This window comes from Nomascus leucogenys, chromosome 11, assembly GCF_006542625.1.
Source record: "Nomascus leucogenys isolate Asia chromosome 11, Asia_NLE_v1, whole genome shotgun sequence".
NCBI classification, from domain to species: domain Eukaryota; kingdom Metazoa; phylum Chordata; class Mammalia; order Primates; family Hylobatidae; genus Nomascus; species Nomascus leucogenys.
The window spans coordinates 107,324,505-107,341,434 of record NC_044391.1 but is presented as its reverse complement, the minus strand read 5'-3'; the positions used below and the strand labels follow the sequence as shown (position 1 = coordinate 107,341,434).

At 46.6% G+C, this 16,930-nt stretch overlaps 1 protein-coding gene across 2 annotated transcripts in view; it reads left to right on the top strand.

Annotated features, from left to right (window-relative positions):
• DGKG (diacylglycerol kinase gamma) overlaps positions 1 to 16,930 on the top strand; it is a 210,405-nt gene that overhangs the window by 158,015 nt on the left and 35,460 nt on the right. For both annotated transcript variants that reach the window (XM_030822950.1, XM_003256600.4), the window contains one exon: positions 13,196 to 13,373. In XM_030822950.1, the coding sequence (XP_030678810.1) occupies positions 13,196 to 13,373 (178 nt within the window). The remainder of the gene's footprint in view (positions 1 to 13,195; positions 13,374 to 16,930) is intronic.

Genomic DNA, 16,930 nt, shown 5'->3' with positions numbered 1-16,930 from the left:
CAGGCTGATCTCAAACTCCTGACCTCAAGTGATCCACCTGCCTCAGCCTCCCAAAGTGCTGGGATTACAGGCGTCAGCCACCGCACCTGGCCAGTGCTATTGTTTTTAAAAGAGAGACATCAAGGACTTCACAGGTTAAGTACCTTGACTAAGTTCACCCAAACCAGTATGTGCAGAAAAGAACTCACGGCTCTTAAGCTCCAGCTGTGGGCATTCTCTACTCTGTCTTAGCATCCACCTGCAGCGCTGCACACTCTTAAACTAGAGGGAAAGAGGTCTTCAAGTCTTGGTCTCTCCTGACATGATCTGAACCTTCTTCTCGGCTACCACAGGTAGAGCCTTTCCCTGGAGTAAGGAAAGTGGGAATTGGCTGACGTGCAGCCCGTCCATGCAGCCACGGTGGAAGCAATGGAAACATGCCTGGGGAAGGGAAAGTTGAGAAGAGCATTAGAAGGGATTTTGAGTTCGTGGAAGATAAGAGGCCAGCCTGATTACATATCGAACCCTGGAGTCAAAAGTAAGGCTAGAATGGTCCTGAGAGAGCTCCTCCTTCTAGTTTATTCCCTTCCTCAATCCAGCCCAGCAGCTCCCTCATTCTAGCATCACCTTCACTGTGAGACTATCCGAGGCAGCTCCTGCCACTACTGGTTGCTTCTTCTTGCCCATTCACCAGTTCTCACCACTTGGTTTCTTTCTGCTTCCTCCTAATCGGTTTCTTTCTGCTACTCCTAATATGTGTGCTAACCTCTTTTCCTGATTACAAAGGTAATCCAAATTCATGGCCGGACATTTTAAAATATAGAGGAGCAAAAAAGAAAATAACCCCCAATCCCACCAACCAGGAATCAGCACTGTTAAAACATTGACCTCATTTCAATCTTAGAGTAATGTTAGCCCTTGTTTCTTTAACATCAGGCCTCTTGAGGACCTCTATGATTCTTTGGCTTATTAAATCTTCATTCATTTTTAAATGCAGCTCCATCATCCCCATCTCTGTCTCTTTCAATCATGCGCTGACTACAAGTTTCCTTCACTGATGCTTAGAATCGTTCAGCTTACTAAGGAAAAACTGTTTCTGTCAACTTTCCCTTACAAAATTCCATTGTTTGCTTGCAGTTTCTGGCACATAAAACTTTTTCTCTTTCTTAAATGACCCTCTTTTTTATTTCTTACTAATGTGCACCCTGTACTTCACTTCAAGTGTCAATTCATTCACATGCTTTTATTTTCCTGTTCTTTTCCATTTCTTTTGTTCTTTGTGAATTGCTTTGATTTTCTTTTGTCTTCAGACTCCTGGCTCTATCTACTTTGTGTCTTCCATGGACTTAGAAGTAACTTTTAAAGATTACATTTTATGCCTACATTTTCACAAAGTAGTTGTTGAGGGATATGCAGCATGTTTAATAGATGGGGCCCAAGAAAGTCTCAGAAGACCACAGTTGGGGGTCATGTGATTCAGCATGTTGGGTCAGAATGCTCTCCCACAATATATTTCTTTCTGGAAGATTCTCTCAGCCTACCTCTGTCCCAGCCCCAGGAAGCATAAGTCTTCTACCACCAAGGTCCCTTACTAAAAGAATAACTTTCCCCAAGCAATGTCTACCAAACAAATGCATCTTTTAAGTAATAATAAACTGTGAGGCCCCATCAGTGGGAAATGACCTAGACTTTTTAGAATATTCAGAGGAATTCATGATCTTCCTCACCACACTCGGGAGATTTGGGAACCTCAGGGAAGAGAAACATTACAATCCTTTTCTTCCTCTACAATCACAGGTTATTAAACAGAGAATATTATATACAAATATGTCTTGTTGGCTATAGTGGATATGTCTTTGTTTTTCTAACTTATCCTGTGAGGTCATAAACTTACCAATCTTAGTCTTCACTAGAAGAGGAATTAAGAAGGTAGAAGAACTGAATCTTTAAAGAAGGTCATAGAATCTACAAGGGGTTGGATAAATGCCACTGTGCACACACACATGTTATATCTCAAGCCCATTGGGATCAACAAATGAATAACAATAGCAGCAACTTACTGAGTACTTACCATGTGGCAAGCTCTGTCTTATTTCATCTTTATAACAGCTCTGCATGGTTGTGTATTATTCCCATTATTTACCCAAGGAAACTGCATCTCATAAAACAAGTAAGCACTCCCAAGATCAGATGAGTTTCAAGCCTCAATCTGTGATCCCCGGCCCATATGCCCTTCACGATGCCATGGGACCTGCAGTAGGAGATGACCTCTGCATTACCCTCCTGCTTTTAGAAAAGTCATGTGTCCATTTAGTTGATAAAGGGGCTCCCATTCAGGACTTGGCCTATCTATTAGGCAGTCAGCTTTCTGAAGCAAGGACTTTATCTTATTCATTCTATACCCCTGGACTTAGCACAATCCCTAAAATGAACTAATTCCTCAATAGTTATTTGTTGATTATAAAATTGAACCAAGTATAGGAAATTCCACAATTGGTGCGAACATTAGAAATGATCACTTGACTAGCCTCAAGTCATGCCTTTTTCCTGGAAGCTACCAGAAAAAGGGGCCCACCTTGCTGCATTTTTAACACAAAGGGGAAGATGGCTGGCACTCAGGCCTTCTCCTAACTGCACAGTGAGTGAGAAGGCCTTCCACGCCCATCTCTAGGAAGCTATTGGTGGTATCTTTGATAGTAGCAGAGGGTCCGGGACAACTGTGAACCAGGACAGGAAATGCCAACATTCTCCCACCTCTTTCCCATCCAACAGAATTAAGACAGTGAGTGGGCAGAGCTCATGTGGCAGTGAGGGTGCCAGGTGGCTGTAGGGTGGAAGTCACCCTGCAGGGCAGAAAGGGTCTCCATTCTGAGCCCTCTCTCATGGCTCAGAAGCCTACCTGCCCATGATCCCTGCCGGCCCCCAGGCCATCAAGCCCTGCTTTGTCTGCAGGAAAGTGTGATCCCTCAAAAAAGCCCCATCCACTCCAGGTTGGCCTCAGCTTCCCAGACAGACAGCAAAGCCTATTAATCTGCATCCAGAGCAAGATTCCCTTAACACACCAGTTGAAAGAAAGAAAGAAAGAAAGAAAGAAAGAAAGAAAGAAAGAAAGAAAGAAAGAAAGAAAGAAAGAAAGAAAGAAAGAAAGAAAGAAAGAAAGAATGAAAAAAAGAAAGAAAGAAAGAAAGAAAGAAAAAGAAAAACACTTGGGGCGGGTGGAGCAGCGGGTAGGAAACAGCTTTGCCTTCTGTCCAACTCTGAAGCAAGCCATCACTGTGAACTCTGAGAAACAGCAGTTTTGTTTTGGAAACTGGCACCCTGTGCCGGCTCACTCCTGGAAATGAATTTGGGCACCCCCACCCCCAGCTGCAATATTCTACTTCCAGTCTGCCTGCCAACACCCCCTTCCAGCTGCCCCTCTCAAAGGCACCATTGTGCCCGCCTGGCACAGCAACAGAGGAGGGCTAAAGAGGAAGAAAACATTTTCTGCCCATGGGATGTTCTTAAGCAGGTTGTGTGTACATGGCTTCAATGCTGCATTCCTTGAGCCCACACAAACCCGCCAGAACTCCATCATCCCTGTCACAGATGCAGCCACTTTCCAGTCTAACTGGCCCACCTCAGCTCACTGTCAGAGAACTCAGAGCACACAGCAGGGCGGACAAGGCTGGGTGGAAGCGGGGGGTCAGGATGGCACTCTTTCAGCACAGCACACACTAGCCTGCCAAAACAAAGCTGAACGTACATGTGGAATTTTGGAACTGGAAGAGGATTTAGTTCTACTTACCACTCCACAAAAGACTCATCCTAGCACATTGTGATAAGTGGGCACCCAGCCTCCTCCTGAATCTCCAAAGATAGGAAGTTCACTACTTTTCAAGAAGCCTGCTGCATTACTGGACAGCTCTGATTTTCAGAAAGTTCTTCCTGATGTTGAACAAGGATTGTATGTCCCATTCCTTGTCATCTTCTTCCCTAGACAGCACTTAGCACAATATTTGGAACAAAATAGGTGCACAATAAGTGTTTACGGGGTGCATGACTGAATTCCCCATCCACTGGGCCCATTTTCACCCTCCAGAGGCACACAGAGCATCCTCCACTCCTTCCACATGATTGTCTTTCATAGGGCTGGAGATGTATCTTCATGGTGTCTCCTCTTCATCTTCACTGAGCTAAACAGCCTCAGTTCCTTAGATGACTTGATTTATAGACCCACAAATATCCTGGACCACTCTTCTCTTGATACACTCCATTTTTTTCAGGGTCTGCCTTAAAATGAAAAATCAAATTCCTGTTCTATAATACTCTAAATGTGATCTCATAGGTAACAAAGCACAAGAGTAAGAGGCATTGGGTGCGTGCACTCTGTAAGTTGGGCTGACTTCTTGATCTCATCACTTGCATCTCGTGCATGAAACCTGCAGGTTCATGAGGACTATCATGAACCTTGACAAATTTGGAAAGACATTCCTTCCTTAGTGTCACTGAGTCAATGTTTCCTCATCTGTAAAAATGGGAATACAAGGCCGGGCACAGTGGCTCACACCTGTAATTCCAGCACTGTGGGAGGCTGAGGCAGGCAGATCGTCTGAGGTCAGGTGTTCAAGGCCAGCCTGGCCAAAATGGTGAAACCGCATCCCTACTAAGAATACAAAAACTAGCCGGATGTGGTGGTGTGCACCTGTAATCACAGCTACTCAGGAGGCTGAGGCAGGAGAATCGCTTGAACCCAGGAGGTGGAGGTTGTGGTGAGGCGAGATCATGCCACTGCACCCTAGCCTGGGCTACAGAGCAAGACTCTGTCTCAAAAAAAAAAAAAATGGGAATACAAATACTGACATTGTAGGGTTGTTAAGATTAGACATAAAATATATAAAGTGCTGGTTCATAATAGTTACTGAATAAATGATATATATTAATAATATATAACATATGTGTGGATTAATATCATTATCTAACAGCCCACAATAGACATCAGCTCCTAAAACGATGTAAACCAGCACCTCTGAATGCAGGACAAGCCACTGTTCGGTAAGAGTTGCTACAGGCCAGGCCAGTTTGTATATGTGCATAATACTGGACTGTCCTGAAAGCCAGGCACGGTGGCTCATGCCTGTAATCCCAGCACTTTGGGAGGCTGAGGCGGGTAGATCACAAAGTCAAGAGATCAAGATAATCCTGGCCAACATGGTGAAACCCTGTCTCTACTAAAAACAATACAAAAATTAACTGGGCATGGTGGAATGCACCTGTAGTCCCAGCTACTTGAGAGGCTGAGGCAGGAGAATCACTTGAACCTGGGAGGTGGAGGCTGCAGTGAGCCGAGATCACGCCACTGCACTCTAGCCTGGGCAACAGAGTGAGACTCAGTCTTAAAAAAAAAAGAAAAAGAAAAGGAGAGATCCTTTTAAGAAGACTATACAGGAAATAATTTATGGAGAAAATAGCATCTGTAGAGATTTAGAAGAAAGGTACAGGGAAGGTGCTAGGGTATCCTACCATTAGGGGACCATATTAATGGGTCTAGACAAGAACTGTATAATAGAAGGTGTAGGCTGACAACACCTGAATCCACTGATCAGTCTAAAAATCACAAAAAAAAGAGACAACCAAATTATGTGCTTCCTCATGAGATGCAATAGGAAATATACAGCCCCACTAATGAAGTAATCTTGCCAAAAAGCCAACCCTAAATCTAGTCAAGCCTGTAGATCTAAAAATACCAATTTAGTGAAAATACAAGGGATAGACTATGTTTAAAAGACACCCCAGAGATGCAGTTGGCAAAATCCAGAATCTGCGCAACACTACAGCCTTACTACTCAAAGTGTGGTCCACGGACCTGCAGCATCAGCATCACCAAGAAGGGGGTCAGAAATGCAGTCTCGGCCGCACCCAGACCTCCTGAATCAGAATCTGCATTTTAATAAGACCCTGGAGTGATCTGCATGCACATTCAAGTTTGAGAAGCACTGCTCTAAGGACAAATGACCCAGTTCTTCAAAAAATAAAAGACAAGGATAAAAAAGAACAGGAGTCTATAGATCAAAAGAGACCTAACAGATATATATCAACAAATGCAATGTAAAGACTTTTCAGGCAAGATAACAATAAAAAAAAAAGACACTATCAAGGAAATTTGAACAACTACAGGATACTTATTAAAGAATTTTTTTAAGAGTAACGATAGTATTAATGTAATTCTTTTTTTTTTTTTTTTGCTATAAACTAGTTCAGTCTGATGGTGATAAAGTGAACTGGGATAGAGTTAAAACAAGATTAGCTGCCTGTTGCTAGAGGTGCTGATTACCCAGACTGGGTTTTGGGGTACACGGGGGTTTATTATTCTCTCTACTTTCCCTATATGTTTGAAAATACCCATAATTTTTTTTTTTATATAGACTCTCGCTCTATTGCCCAGGCTGGAGTGCAGTGGCGCAATCTCAGCTCATTGCAACCTCCGCCTCCCGGGTTCAAGCGATTCTCCTGCCTCAGCCTCCAGAGTAGCAGAGATTACAGGCGTCCCCCACTGGCGCCCAGCTAATTTTTTGTATTTTTAGTAGAGACGGGGTTTCGCCATGTTGGCCAGGCTGTTCTCGAACTCCTGACCTCAGGTAATCCAAACGCCTCGGCCTCCCAAAGTGCTGCGATTACAGGCATGAGCCACCTTGCCCGTCTTTTTTTTTTTTTTTTTTTTAAGAAAGAGTGGTGGAAGATGGGAGGGACCATAACTTAGTGGCAGGGTACCCAAGAAAGAAAATTTCCAGCAGAAAGGGGGCACATGCCTCCGGAGCTACCGAGTCCTGGCTTCCACCTCCGATCTGGCCTGGCGGAAGTCATTCCTGAGAGCAGACAAAGCCGAGTGGCAGGCCTATAAACAGAACTATCTGCGTCCAAACCAAATCTGTGGCACGGTGAATCGAGGTTAGAAGAAGGGGGAATTTCCTAGTTGCTAAAAACTGAAACAGGTCATCAAATAAATTGTGGAATCTCCTTCCCTAAGGCCCTTCAGAAATAGGATCGACAGGGCTGGAGTGGAGGGGCCCCCGCCCGCCGCCCTTTTGAGGTCGCGGCGCAGGAGAGCAGGAGGGCACGGAAACGCCCGCACCGGCTGGGAAGCTTCGGTGCTCCGGGTCCCACTCGGCGAGGGCGGAGAAGTCAGCGGCCTCTGCCTAGAATTCTGTGATTGTAGGGATCGAGACATCAAGGGCGGGGGTGGAGAGGATTACGGGTTCCCAGTGCGTTTCATTTGCACATAAATGCGCTTTGCCTCCTAACCCTGTCTCTGTTACCTGTGCACCGGCCTTCCACCAAACCAACCAACCACCTACGGCTCAGGAAGAAACCAGAACTGGGGGGACTGTCCTCCCAAGGGGGACACAGTTGAACGTGGCCGGCAGCCTCTGGCCTCCCGGGCCTGGGTTCAGACGGACTCCGGCGCTGCTTCCAAGCCCGACATCGGGCACCTGGCTGCCGGCGCACCCAGGAGCACGATTTCAAGCGTGTGCACGCTCTCTGCTCGGGCCAGGAGCTCTGTTTCAGCCCCACTCCGGGCTGTAAATCCCTGGTTCCGCCCAGCGCAGCCTCGGCTCGGAGGGCAGCCTGCTAGCCAGGTCCTGGGTTAGGGATGGCCCACTGTGCGCGCGGGGACCGCCACCCTCCTTCGCGCCACGCCGGGGCCGCGCGGGCCGGAGCAGGGGGAGGGGGCCCGATGACGTCATGGAACAGTTGGAGGATTTAGCTCGGGAACCCGCCGGGGAGCGGGCCCCAGTGCCGGCGTTCCATTTAGGCCGACAGCGTCCCGGGCTCGGCTCCACTTTCCCAGACGGCACGGCTGCCTTCCAGGTCCAGAGCGGGCCTGGGGTTCTGAAGGAAATCAGTGCACGATCGCGAGGCCAGGAACTCTGGAGAATGGGCACGCAGGCGTGCGCTTGCCAAGGCTCTTACCAGCCTGGGTCGGGCCAAGAGGCCATTAAGATGCTTCCAGCAAAGCCTCAGGTAGGGGGAGTGAATTCAGGAAGATAAATGCCTCATGGCACAGAGGTTGGGGAACCTGTGGTGATAATGCAGACAGTTACATAGTGCTACTGCCTTCCAGACACCAATCAACCCCTTAAGGCAGATGTTATTCCCCCATCCTCCATTTTACAGATGACAAATTAAACCTCAGAGGGGTAAGGAAACAACCTGGAATCACACGGCTGGCAAGTGACAGAGCCAAGATTTAAACCCATGTCTCTCTGCCTCCAAGCCCAGGCAGGCACGTTCTTTCCAAGACACTACATTGGCTCTCACTTTCCAAGTAGGTGCATTCCAAGAGGAGAGGACATCAGCGTCCCGCAGACCCCAGGCTTCTCCCATCTCCTCTACTTGCCCTATCTACATGGGACCCACTGCGGTAATAGGGGAAGGGGACAACCTAGAAAGCAGAGTGAGGATTGTCTGCTGTTCCAGGGGGAGGTAAACGTTTACCAAGGTAACAGCAAACACACTTAGCTGGCTATGGATAGAGATGGAGGGGACAGAGTACACTTAAAACTGTAGTATGGAAGAAAGGTGACTTTGTGGAATACTATTTGTCAAGGACTGTGCTGGTGATGTACTTTTTTAAAAAACAAACCTGGTGTGGAGGCAAGATATAATAATATTAATATCCAACATCGATGTGCCGGGCATTGCTCTAAGCACTCTATAAGATAGAGCAGTAGTGAGAGATCTCAATTATTCAAACAGCTGGAAGTTTAATTTTGCTATAAGCCTAGCATCAGCAAAAATCCCGATTTGCCTCACTGACTCATCTCCAGCGTAGGATCTGGCATCTGCCTTCCTGGGTTTGCATCCTGGCTCTGCCATCTTGTAGAGTGGGAAGCTATGGAGCCTTGAGCAAGCATCTTAACCCCTAAGAGGCCCTGTCAGTTGGGGGTAGTAATGCTGCCTCCCTCATCACGTTCATGTGAAGATCCCAAGAGATACTGTGGGTGAATCCCAGCACAGTGCCCTAGGAAGCTCTCACCAAGCATGAGTTGCTAATAATATTATTATTACTGCTCAGAAGGGAAAGGGATGTTTTGACCAACAATGAATAAATTGAGATGATGTAGAAGCAACTACAATCAAGGTGGGGAAGTGGCCACTTCCTCTAGGGAGTGATAAGGACAAAAGAAAGTGTGGGCCGGGCACGGTGGCTCACACCTGTAATCCCAGCACTTCGGGAGGCCGAGGCGGGCGGATCACCTGAGGTCAGTTCGAGACCAGGCTGGCCAACATGGTGAAACCCGTCTCAAAAAAATAAAGACCGGAGGCGGGCGGATCACCTGAGGTCAGTTCGAGACCAGGCTGGCCAACATGGTGAAACCCCGTCTCAACTAAAAATACAAAAGAAATTAGCTGGGCGTGGTGGTGGGCACCTGTAATCCCAGCTACTTCAGGAGGCCAAGGCAGGAGAATCTTTTGAACCCGGGAGGTGGAGGTTGCAGTGAGCCAAGATCACGCTACCGCACTCCAGCCTGGGCGACAAGAGCGAAACTCTGTCTCAGAAAAAAAAAAGAAAAGAAAAGAAAAAAGAAAAAAGAAAGTGTGATCCAATGGGACACTAGCCTAAATCTCTAGGAATATGTGTATGAAGGATAGGAGGGTAGAAGACATTCCAAAATAAGTTTCTAAGAAGTCATGAATCACATTGAAAAGAAAAAAGAAAAAGGAGTTGGTTTTTGTTTTTCAATCAATGTGACAGCAACAGAGAGTTCTGGTTGAGCCCATGCTTTCAGGAGATGGTACACATACACGCAAAGGCAGAGCCTGGGCAGGCAACCAGGTAGGAATACACAAAAGCAACTCAGACCTGTGAGCCTGGCTTCAGGCTAACTGAAGGCCAAGCTGAATGCTAGACAACGTTTGAAGCAAAAAAGAACATAGAAAGCATAGCTCAACAGGGCTTTGCCATTCTGGAAGAGTTTTCACCTTTTCCAAAGACAGTGGCCTTAAACTAAAAATGGAAGAAAAGATGCCAAAGGTGGATACTAGAACCCAACGTAAATCAATGGAGAACTAACTGGCTTTGAAACACACACACACATTTGAATCCAAGTTGCCGGACGAGCCTGTAGATGTCATTCAGGGGCCACTTTGACAAATCCAGAAAACAGAGTAGGTTCTAGCCAATAAGAGGCAGACAAATATGGCTCCAGTGTTCAAAAAATAAGAATAGGGTACATTTTGGAAACCACAGACTGATACACTTTATTCTGATCCCTGGCAAGATTCTAGAGTAGATTATAAACGAAGTATTTAGGCTTTGCACACAGATACTGGTGACGTAATTGAGTTCTCTTATTCCCTTTCTAATAGAGGTTGTAGAGCGGTCACTTAGGAAATGCTGTTTGATCTCGGCACAGTGTTTTATGTTTTCATGGAAAGAACACAGGATTGAGGTCTGGAGACCTGGATACATATCTAGCTCCACCATTAATAAGTTAGATGACCACAGGGAAGTTTCTTAACCTCACTGGGGCTCATTTATGAAAGATGAGGCATGAAAGATGAGAGGCATCTTCCCTTACATGCCTCTCATCTCTAAATTCCATCAGTCTGTCTTATAATAAAAAGTAGGCTGGGTGACAGTCCAGTCCAGAGGATGCAGCTCCGATAAAGCAGCCATACCCCAAAGGATGTTAATGCATAATGTTTGGTGTTAAACTGACTAAGGAGAGGGCTCGGTCACTGTTTTTTCCTTTTATACACACATATTAATGACCCAATCCCCAAATGATGGGAACGCTATGACAAAAGGTCACAGAATGAAGACTGGAAGTAAGCTGGGTAGACTAGAGGAAACGGGCTGAAAGCCAGATGAAATTAATTAACATAAATGTAAAGTTTTATGTCTATGTTATTTTTTAAAATCTACACAGGTTCAGAATGGCAAAGAACTGGATGAAAAATAGATCATGAGATGGTCTGGGCAACGAAGATGACCACCCATTTAAGCTGAAGTGATGTTGTCATCTAGCCACTAACAAAAGGGCCAGCACAATCTTTATCATACTGAATAATAAGGATAAGGATGATGATCATGGATAACGTGCTGGGCTCTTACATGAGCTTTGCACGTCATCTCATTTCTGGGGCATGATAGTATCATAAAATTTCAGCCACAAGAAGTACTGGTGTGGTAGCCACCTGCCCCCATCAGATCCCGTCGTTAGTGTTGTTTTTAATGCCGGGGGCCTTGCCAAATAGCAGGGTAACAAACTAGAGTGTGTGCAAAACAGGGCAGCCGGGATGGGAAAAGATCTGAAGCCCAAGTCTCACGGGAGAAGATGAAGAGAGTTGACAGTCCAGAGGTGGCACAACCTGGTAGTATGAGAGAGAGGAGAAATAAAAAACCTGGGCTCTGACTACCTGCCCTTAAATCTGTGTACTTCCACTTGTAAGTTGTGAACTTTGGGCAAGTTACTTAACCTCCTCTGTGCCTCAGTTTCTCCAGTGTACAAAGAGGATAGTCATAGTAACTCACTTATAGGGTCATTATGAAGATAATAAGTGAGATGTGTATAAAATTGTGTGTGGTAGATGGCAGTGCCGAATACATGTGCACAATGGTGATCTTCATCATCATCATCATCTATCTGGGGGGTGGCCTATGGAGGAGGAAGGAGGGTCATTCTGTATGGGTTCAGAAGGGAGAACAGGACCAACCGGTGGAAACAAGAGTGAGAGACAATCCAGATCAACATAAAGAGACTTCTCAAATTATCAGAACTTCCCGGTTGAAAAATGAGTTCCCAGTTACCAGAGTTGCTCACCATATGCCATCTTGTAGTTGGGGAAACAAGATAACATAACGTAAGAACTGCGAAGAAATCAGGAGGTGAGTCACTGTGAATGGCAACAAGTCTTCTAGTCCTCCTCTGATGGCAACAATCCTCTGTTGATCAGTCTCTGGAAGTTTGGGTTTGTACGTAACCTCAGAGATAGTGGGTTTTTATTGTATGCGTTTGATTTTTTCTTTCTCGCAATAAACAAGATAAAGACCATGTACTTTGTAGTCAAATCCCCCAACTTTGAATCCCTGCTCTGTTATTTATTAGCTGTGCAAGCTTGGATAACTTAGCTCAACTCTCTGGGTCCAGTGTTTGCTTCTGTAAGTGAAATAAACTACCTACTACCCTGAGGAACAAGGATCAGAGCTGATATTTCTTGCTGTGTTGGTAAGCACGATGCCAAAGTGGGATGACTTTATAGACACGTGAGATGAAAATTCAAGCCTTCTGGCTTTTCGTACCTGGTGGGGACTGCAAGTTGTGGAGACTGGATAAAGAAACTCTGCTCCTTCAGCAAACACATATGCCAAAATCGCATTTATGATAGATACAGGAGACAGGCAGATTCTGAAAGACTTCTGAAGCTTAAAGCCTTGTGCTTCTCACAGAGAGATAAAATAGGAGGGGGTAAAACGAAAATTTTCTGGCCAGGTGTGGTGGCTCACTCCTGTAATCCCAGCACTTTAGGAGGCTGAGGCAGGTGGATCAAGAGGTCAGGAGATCGAGACCATCCTGGCCAACATAGTGAAACCCTGTCTCTACTAAAAGTACAAAAACTAGCCGGGCATGGTGGCGGGTGCCTGTAATCCCAGATACTCAGGAGGCTGAGGCAGGAGAATCGCTTGAAACCGGAAAGTGGAGGTTGCAATGAGCCGAGATTATGCCACTGCACTCCAGCCTGGGTGACAGAGCGAGACTCCATCAAAAAAAAAAAAAAAAAATGAAAATTTTCTGTCGTTTGTTAGGTTCTGAATTTTCTGTCATTTGTTGGGTTCTGAATTCAGTTCCACTAAATCTTCTAATGGTTAGGAAGGGGCAAGATTGATGATAATGAGATTAGACTGGAGAACAGTTTGACAATTGATTTGAGAATCAGCCCTAAAGCACTTCTAGACCTAAAGATGACCTCGGAGCCTTCTGCTGTCTTCCCCGGAGCTGACCAGGTCTGGATCTCTCATCTCACCGCAGCGGTCAAAGCATTAAGTCTGAGCGACTTTGCCTATGATTTCTCTTCTGACAGTGGCAGGGTGGTGGCTGAGGACCTGTCACATCCTTTAAGAGAGTACCCACCACACACACACACATGCACGCACACACACACACACACAGAGCACCTTGGGTTGTGACACACTGAGGACACTAACAGATGGCCTTGTCTCTCTGTCCTCCAGTGCGATGGGGTTGGAGTGGACCTGAGCAACATCTTCCTGGAAGGCATTGCCATTCTCAACATTCCCAGCATGTACGGAGGCACCAATCTCTGGGGAGAAAACAAGAAGAACCGGGCTGTGATCCGGGAAAGCAGGAAGGGTGTCACTGACCCCAAAGAACTGAAATTCTGCGTTCAAGGTAAGCCAGGAATGAGGATAATTGTTTTAGGTCAATGCCCAGTGGTAGGAGCCCTCAGGTGGGTGTCAGCAGGCTTCGTAAGGCCCCACAGCCCAGCAAGGACTCCGTGCTCTGCGGATACGCTGACTCATCATCCGATGTTGCAAAGTTTACAGCTTAATCCAGAAGACAAAAATTCACAATAAGGGTGTCTTCAATGACAGTCAGTTGTCAAGCTGTGGGGCTCCATGAGGTTCAGAGTCAAATGCTGCCACTGTCAAGGTTACCAGGTTCTCCAATAGCTAAATCCAATAGTCAGTTCCTAACCCTCATCTTGCCACAGCTGTCAGTGGCATGTGACCCAACTGATCACTCCCTCTTCCTGGAAACACTTGGTCCACTTGGCTTCTAGGACTTGACTTGCTCATGGTTTCCCCCCCTCCGTCACTGGTCACTCCTTCTCGGTCTCATTTCTCTCTGACCTCTTGATGCTGGAGGATCCCCAGGCAGGGTCCTTGACCCTCTTCTCTTCACTGTCTGTACTTAATCCCTTGATCACCTCATCCAGTCATGAGACTTTATTTAAATACCATGTGCTTACTCATGATGCCTCCAGCCTGTCTCCAGCTTTCCCTGAGCTCCAGGCTCCTATGTCCAGCAGCCTGTGTCGTACTTCCCTTGTGTGTTTAGCAGACACCTCAAACTTGGCATGTCCAATGCAGAGCCCTGCCGTCCCTCCCCCAAACCTTCTCCACCCACAGCCTTCTTTCTGTCTGTTGGTAACTCCAGCCTTCCCATCACTAGAGCTAAAACGCTTGGCATCATCCTTGACTCCCCTTTTTATCTCACATCTCACAGCCAGTCCATCAGAAAATCTATTAGCTCTACTTTTAAAAACCATCCAGGATTCAACCACGTCTCACCACCTGCATTCCTGCCATCTTGATCTGAGCCACCATCCTCTGTCCCCTGGATTACTGCAAAGCTTCCTCACTGGGTTCCTTGCTTCTATCCCACTGCCCTAGGTAGCCTGTTCTTACCACCACATCAGAGCAGTCAGGTTATGACACTCCTCTTCTCAAAATCCTGCAGTGGCTTGGAGAAAAAGCCAAAGATCATGTGGCCTAGAGGGCCCCATATGTTTTGGCCTCCCATTACCTCCCAGACCTCCTCTTCTGCCACTCTGTCCATCTCTCACTCTGCCTCCGCCACTCTGGTTCCTCCAACACAGCAGGCTGCTCCCATGAACTGACTATTCTTTCTGTCTGGAACAACTGGGTAGTATGCTTTAGAGGCCACCAGCTGGGCCTTCCACTTTTAACTCACCAGAATACAAACACCTCTTTCTGAGAATGTCCTTAAAACCACCTCTACCCCAGCCCCAGAAGTAGCCATTTTCCACCAGTGATCCAAATGGAGAGATTCAATCAAAGCTTCTGGCGGCTGATTCCCCTCTGGGCTCATGGGTCCTCACAGGTCCTCAATGGTCAGGTGAGCTGGAGGAGAAAGCCAGATGAAAGAGCACTGGCAGAAACACCATACCAGCAGGCAGGGGACCAAATTCTAGTCCAAGTCCTGCTACTCACCTATTTTTGGCACCTCAGTTTTCTTTACTATAAAAGCAGTATCTTGTATCAAAGTTTTGATAGGTGGATGGATGGGGTTGAACCAGAACCTTGGTTCTTAAACCAGCTGCTTGTTGAAAATGAAGATTTGTGGACCCCAGCCTAGATCTACTTAATCAATCTCTGTGCTGGTTCCTGGGAATCTCAATTTTAATGAGCTCCCCAGATGACTCTGATGGGCTGCCAGGTTTTAGCACCATTGCTACAGGCAAATGCCCACAGTCTCTCCCATGCCTGGCATTCCATGGCTCTGCGTCTGTGTGCTTTGATGTCCCAGGCTGTTAGTGCTAAGGTGGGTTGTGATCCCACCACTAGAAGAAAACAAAACTCCACTGACATCGAGGCGGGGGTTGGGGAAGTTATTCTCTTGTTTCACCCCCATCTATTTGACAGTCAGATAGTTATATTCCAGGCCAGGTCATCAGGAAACATCATCTCCACACCTCTGTCCTTTAAGAGAGGATTCAGGAATTGTTGACCTCTTTTTTTTTTTTTTTTTTGAGACAGAGTCTCACTCTGTCACCCAGGCTAGAGTGCAGTGGCACATGTTGGCTCACTGCAACCTCCTCCTCCCAGGTTCAAGTGATTCTCATGCCTCAGCTTCCCAAGTAGCTGGGATTACAGGCGTGCACCATCACACCCGGCTACTTTTTTCTATTTTTAATAGAGATGGGGTTTCTCCATGTTGACCAGGCTGGTCTCAAACTCCTGCCCTCAGGTGATCCACCCTCCTCGGCCTCCCAAAGTGCTGGGATTACAGGTGTGAACTACCATGCCCGGCCTCTGTTGACCTCTTAAGTCCCCTTTATTTCACACAGTAAACTTTTCAGTGTATAAAGCTGAATAATGTGTTCCTCCTTCCTCCCTTGGCAGGGGAAGTTGTGGGTGCTAACGGAGGGTAGGGGAAGCATCGAAGGTTGTATCAAGTTCCTGCAAATTTTCCTACCCTGGTGCTCCTATCTCAACCCCTACTCTGGTATCTAGCTCCCTCAGAGCAGAGAAGGGAATGAGCAGAGCCGAATCCCCACCACCACCCTCCCCCCTCCCCGCTTCAACTCTCCACCACCCTAGGGCTGGGGGAAGCTCTTGATGAGATCATGTGCTGATCAAGGAGAACCTTCATCTTCTCCTTACATGTCTGACCTTACATCTTCCCCTTCTTCAAGCAAGACCAAAGTGTCTGCTTTTGACTATCATGTACAGGAACTCTCTTCCCCAAATCCCCCTTTCTCACCCCTACAATGTGCTTTCAGAGCTAGAAGTGAAACCACTTCCTGTTCTTTAGATGAGGACATCAGCTGATCAGAGTGGGGCACTGACTTCTGGGCTTTGCAGAGATGCCAGCACTGAGCTTTCTTCTTGAAAGGGCTATGATCTCATGTAAGTTGAGTTGTTAATGGGAAAAGCTAAAGAGGCAACGTATTTTAGTGAAAAAGCATTAGCCTGGGAGTCAGAAGACTGGAGTTCCAGTCCAGACTCTGCCTATCGCTAGTGTGTGACTTGAGGCAAGTCCTTTCCCCTTCTTGGGTCTCAGTTTTCTGTATCTGTAAAATAAGCAAGTCTGACAATTATATTTTAAGATTCCTTACAGTTCCGCAAAATTAAGGCATAGTCAGATTTTGGTCTATGTGGACTCTTACTTGGACAGAATTGTATTCAAATTTCTCCCTTCTCTCAGTGTATTTTGTCCCGAGATTTACAGGCTAGTGGCTGAGGAGGCAGAGAGCTCTCTCTGCAGTCTCTTCATGTGTTGGGATTCTTAACTCCTTGGCAGTTTTGTTGGAGTTGGAGGAGAGGGAGAAGTCAGGACACAGTAGGAGGGAATGAGTTTATCATAGGAAATGGAAGAGGAAATGATGATGGGAGGGGTCGCTGTCAAATCTCTCTCATCAGGCCGGGCACAGTGGCTCACACCTGTAATCCCAGCACTTTGGGAGGCCGAGGCAGGTGAAT